Source organism: Macaca nemestrina, chromosome 8 (genome assembly GCF_043159975.1).
Source record: "Macaca nemestrina isolate mMacNem1 chromosome 8, mMacNem.hap1, whole genome shotgun sequence".
In the NCBI taxonomy this organism is placed as follows: domain Eukaryota; kingdom Metazoa; phylum Chordata; class Mammalia; order Primates; family Cercopithecidae; genus Macaca; species Macaca nemestrina.
In genome coordinates, this window is record NC_092132.1 from 146764116 (window position 1) to 146769906 (window position 5791).

Here is a 5791-nt window from a genome sequence, read left to right on the forward strand (position 1 = left end):
TTCCCCTCAAATAAGTTCTGCTTATTCCTACCCTGTTGCCTATATTTACGTGATGTTCTGTTCTTCATTTCTGTAATGTAAAGTAGAAAAAATTTTAAATATAGACTACAAAGTATACGACTTACAAAGTATATGACCTTGGATAGGTTGCTTAATTTGATGAACCTCAAGTTTCCTAACCCTTAAAATGAATATATAATTATGGTACTTAGTCACAGAGCATTTAAGAGGCTTGCTGAGATAAGGTATATAGAGTACTTAGCAGAGTTCCTGGCTACTATCACTAGTACTACCTGCACATTTCTCTCTATTCAGCCTTGAACCTAAGTTTTCTGTAAACACTTTTTCAAGTTCATTAATTCACCATGAACCTTTTCTGACCTATGCAGGAAGGCACTCATTTTTATGTTGCTGCTGTGACTTGCAAACAATTCAGATTCAGAATCCAAGCTAATGCCTGGATACATAGGGGCTAGGGCCGACTCTCCGGGCGTTCAGCTTTTAGGCATTTTGTATAGCCTGCATCAGGACCAACCTCCTAGGTAAATGCCCAGTGCAGTCACAGCTCTCTGCCTTAACTTGGGGTTTAATGCTCTGCAGTCACTGTTTTGAAAGTCTTAAGAACTTTACCTTTGAATATATGCATTGTAAATAAGTCTGATGGGACTGTGGAGCATGCTCTGGGACTTTGGAAGCATGGCTTATGTGCACTCCAGACTACCTTTCCCTTTTCACCTTCCTGGGAGTATTCTTAGCCACTCGTCCCTCACTTTTGGCACCCTGGGCCCCACCTGGCCTCCCCCTTACTATCCTCTTCCAGCAACCATCCACCCCACAGTGGCCTGGCTGTGAATATGCAAAGGACTGGAGTTGAGTGTCTAAGCCCTGAGTGTCTAGGGCAAGGCATGATGGTTACCAGCCCCTTGCTATGCCAACGGCGCCATTATACAGGTGGGCAGCATGGCAGGACCCAGCACAAAAAGCGTGCAGCATACAGCAAGATTCAAACTTTTTAACAAATATATGCTTAGTTCAAGCCCTTTGCCAAGTTTGCAAAGCTGAAAAAGACTGAATCTGGAATTCAGATTCCACCTCACTATGGTTCATCAGCTCTTAACTGAAGCATTGAGATATTGTATAATTACTCTCATTTTACATATGAGTAAACCAAAAGCTGTTCAGAAGCACAGCCAGGATTAGAAATCAAACTGCTGGACTCCAGATTTTTTTACTTTTTCTGTGTCTGCCTTACTCTGTCCTCCCTTCATCCCCACTTTCCTTCTTGAAAACTTTCCAGAATCAGAAAAAATGATGAGCTGTAGACTGAGTGACACCCACTGAGGTTGGCTGGGCTCTGCGCAGCAGAGCATGAAAATCTTCTCGTTTCTGATAAGCCTCACTGATCAAGATGTTACTTGGTCTGGAGAAATGTATAAATGCGGATGTTTGCTGCTCTTTCCTCATGAACACGGCGCTGATCTCTCAAGACGCTCCCAGACATGAGGACTTTCCTCTTTCTCTTTGTTGTGCTCTTCTTTCTGACCCCAGGTAAAATGGGCATCTTTACAGGGAAGGTGATCGGAGGCGGTGTCCCAGAGAGAGGGTCCCCTTCAGTGAACGCCTGGGTGTGATCAACCCATCTACTACAAGAGGTGATATCCCCCAACGCCTCTTCTGTAATTCCTTTGCATTTTACATTCTTATCTAGGAGGGGCTGTCACAGGTTTGAAAGAGTAAAGGAAGGCCAGGAAACATGTCTTTTGGCATCCAGTCTCATGCTCACTAACAAAAACAAAAATTGAAAAAAAATTAAAAACAAGGATAGCAGTCTATGAACCTTTTAAAATATAGTTATGGTAGAGATTGAGACAGGTAAGGAGGAGAGAGAGGTAAAGATCTGAGCTTAGAGACACCTATGCATGCATGCCAGTCATGGCAACAGGTAAAGCAGCATAACTTGGACTGCCATTTCTTAATCACATATCATCAAGCCACGTACTGTGATGAGAGTTTCACATAAAATGCATCTAGTCTTCCAATGCCAGTGCCTTTAAGGAAAACTCTATCCTACCTCTAATTTAATGGCAGTTAGAGAAAATCTTTTTGGGTTTGAAGGTCCATTTTACAAATTTTATTACAGATGCAGAAATTGTGCCTCAGATGGGCTGCTTCTCAGAGTCATATAGATAACCAAAACAAAGCCAGGGCAGGAGCCCAACTCTCTTGCCACAGTAAGAGGCATTAAAGACGCCCTTCCCATATCAAAACTCTCTTCACTTTCTCCTGCTCCCGAGAATCTCCAATGGCTCCAATTGTATCCTCTCCAAAATGAAGGCGTAAGACTAGGCTCATGTGAGCCTCCAGAGACCTAAAGAAAGGGATTCTCAGAGCCCACAGTAAGTCCCAGTTTGTGCCAGATGCCAGTGATATACGATCCCATGTGTAATGCTCAACTTTTCACATCAGCTGCTCATAGCTCTGGTCTGTTTTGTGACAAGCCTGTGAGAGGAGATTCTGTGTCAGGACACGAGGATATAGGACCCACAGTGACCTATGCTGTATTCAGGCCACTGGCTTTGATGTGCACGTTGGAAACTGGCCAGAGGTATCTTTTTCAGATCACTCATACTTATTATATAATTAGTCAAAAAAAGATGTTTAAAACTATAAAATTATCTATTAGATAATACTATAATTATAAAATTATAGATAATTATTTACTATAATTATTATATAATTATAGATTCTTATATCTACCATTACATAACACTTGTTATATAATTATTAGATAACCTAATAATTATCTATTAGATATACGATAGTATAATACTATACTATAATCGAATTTAGAGAAAATCTTTTTGGTTTAGTATAGTATTATAGTATAGCATAGTATATACTATAATTATTTACTAGTATTATAATATGGTATTATACTATAATATTATTATAGTATAGTATAGTATAATATAGTATAATGTAATATTATATTATAGTATAATATTATACTAGTATTATATACTATATAGTATTATACTAGTATATATACTCTCTCTCTCTCTCTATATATATATATATATATTTTTTTTTGAGACTCTGTTGCCTGGGCTGGAGTGCAGTGGCACAATCTTGGCTCACTGCACTGCAACCTCTGCCTCCCAGGTTCACGCAATTCTCCTGCCTCAGCCTCCTGAGTAGCTGGGATTACAGGCACGTGCCACCATGCCCGGCTAATTTTTTGTAATTTTAGTAGAGATGGGATTTCACCATGTTGGTCAGGCTGGTCTCAAACTCCTGACCTTGTGATCCACCCGCCTCAGTCTCCCAAAGTGCTGGGATTACAAGTGTGAGCCACTGCACCCGGCCAGATACTATATTATACTAGTATATTATTACTAGTAGTATTATATACTAGTATATAGTATAGTATATATACTAGTATAATACTATAGTATACACTTTTATACTAGTATATGCTATAATACTAGTATTTTTATAGTATATATTAAGCTATACTATAATACTATACTAAACCAAAAGATTTTATCTGAATGCCACACTGTAGTCTATAGTATAGTATATTAGTATCTGCCTTACAGTAAGGCAGAGAGAACATAGACCCCTGGCAGTGAGAGCGAGAGTTCATCGAGCTTTGAAATAGTGGAGTATTTTCACTTAGGAACTGATGTGCTCATCCTGGATAATGCTGGCACTCATCCATCTGGCTGTAAGTTTTACGTAGATGTGAATTAGGCACCTTTATATGTTGACATTAAATATATGTACATTATAGTATAGACATTAAATGCAATCTCTGTACATCTGATGCCTTCATTATGTATACACAAATTGGGCAACTCTAAAATGTTGATCCTGGTAAGACGTGCTGTCTGTCCTTAACTTGAAGCAGGTTGCTCTTGAGACTGCTACTGATAAAGCCCTAAGGTGGGAACTGGAATTCTATGCAAACTGAACAGAGAAAATCTTAGAAAAGCATTCCGAACATGCTGCACCCTCCTTCTCTAAAGGACAAGTTTTTCACAGTCGATGCTTTGGTGGAATATGGAGGAGAAATCAGGCTGAGCCTTCCAAGCAAGTTTCTATCTAGCACAGTAAACTCATTTTCTTTTTGTATCTTTATCCCTTCCTTTGCTCTGGTCTGGAGCTATCTCCTCAGTCTCAGCTCCTGCTCTACTCTCACCAGGTAGCAGCCTCTAAGAGTGCACTGGGAAAAGGAGCCACCTCTGCGAGTGTTTATGGGAACCAGTTGATAATTATCCCCAACAGATTTCGATCCTAGAACCATAGCTTAGGTTTCCCAAAGCTCCTACACAGCTTGGTCTCAAATGCTGAAAGACAAATGTATTCTTTCTAGTATTTTACCCTGTGTGACTACAAGACTGAAATATCAGATAAAAATCAGGTCCCCTACCATCTCATCGACCGGTAGAATATGGCACTAGGACAGCTTGTGAAAAAATCTTCACCAACTAGTCATACAACTGTATCTGGTAAACACGCGGGTCTGAAAAGGGAATTAATCCAAATGGCTCCTTCCCTCGTGTAGCCAAGAATGCATTTTTTGATGACAAATGCGACAAACTTAGAGGGACATGCAAGAACAGTTGTGAGAAAAATGAAGAACTTACTTCTTTCTGCCAGAAGTCTCTGAAATGCTGTCGGACCATCCAGACATGTGGGAACACTACAGACTGATGCAGAAGATTTAGGTTTCCAGAGACGCACACATAACCTAGCTTCATTTTACTCTTGCCTCTACTGTAAGCAGACACTTTAATAAATATAAATGACTGTCTTTGCTCGGTTTGTCAAGTGTTTCATTTAGAAAGAAGAACAACACTGCCTGACCTTGATGCTCCCTCCATCCTGGTTTGTTTTTCTATCATTCTGGGATAAAGAAATTTTCCCAAAGCCATATGATATTTTCCTTAAAAGAGGACTAGAAGAGACTAGAAATCAACAAATCTCTAGCCTGTACTCAGCCAGTTGGGCCTTACTAACCTATTGAGATGAAAGAAGTAAACAAAAGTAAAGGAAAAAAAAGGGAGAAAGTGAGGTAGAAAGAAGATGAATAGGTAATGAGCACACTTTAAAAAATTTTTTACCATCGTGCCATATGCCCACATAGATGAGCACACATTTACATGAATAGCTACATGAACGACAAATTGATGGATAGGCAGTCCATTTATCAAGGACTTTTATGTGTCACACACTCACCTGTCTAAATTAATCGTCATGACTCCATGTCTTTAATTGGGACTGATTAAATATTTCCTGTAGACTTGTTCTCTCCACGTAAATCTGAGATAAAATTTACTGACAGGCAGGGGGGTTGTAAATACCTCTATGATTCTCAGTAACTCCAGTGATTTAGATCCTCTTCCCCAAATCACTACCTACTATTTTCCTAGGAACTGGCTGACAATTTACCTTCTGATTCTAAGCCTCAAAATTACTGTTACGGTGGGAATGTGTTCTTCCAAAATTAATGCTGAAGCCTAATTCCCACTGTGGTGATTAAGAGGTGAGGCCTTTGAGAGGCCTGGAGGGCCCTACCCTCATGAATGGAATTAGCACCCTTATAAAAGAGGTTGAAAGAAGCTGCCTTGCTCCTTCCACCATGGGAGGACACAGAGTTTGTCTCTTCAGCCACGTGAAGGCTGAGCAACCAGATGCTATCTTGGAAGCAGAAACTGGGTCCTCAGGATATAACAAATCTTTTAGGGGTCTTCCAGCCCCTAAAACTAAGTAATAAATTTCTATTGTT

At 39.8% G+C, this 5791-nt stretch overlaps 1 protein-coding gene across 1 annotated transcript; it reads left to right on the plus strand.

Annotated features, from left to right (window-relative positions):
• The first annotated feature begins 4004 nt into the window (after nucleotides 1-4004).
• Nucleotides 4005-4816, plus strand: LOC105499849 (uncharacterized). Its single transcript, XM_071067445.1, has 2 exons — nucleotides 4005-4112; nucleotides 4525-4816. The coding sequence occupies exons 1-2, from the start codon at nucleotides 4005-4007 to the stop codon at nucleotides 4714-4716; spliced, it is 300 nt and encodes a 99-aa protein (XP_070923546.1). The 3' UTR covers nucleotides 4717-4816.
• Nucleotides 4817-5791: the final 975 nt, after the last annotated feature.

What these genes read in the sequence shown, in the direction of transcription:
- LOC105499849 (XM_071067445.1), top strand. Translation starts at nt 4,005, where the DNA reads ATGCTGCACCCTCCTTCTCTAAAGGACAAGTTTTTCACAGTCGATGCT. An exon ending in GCAAGTTTCTATCTAGCACA is followed by an intron (nt 4,113 to 4,524) that starts GTAAACTCATTT and finishes TAAACACGCGGG; the next exon opens with TCTGAAAAGGGAATTAATCC.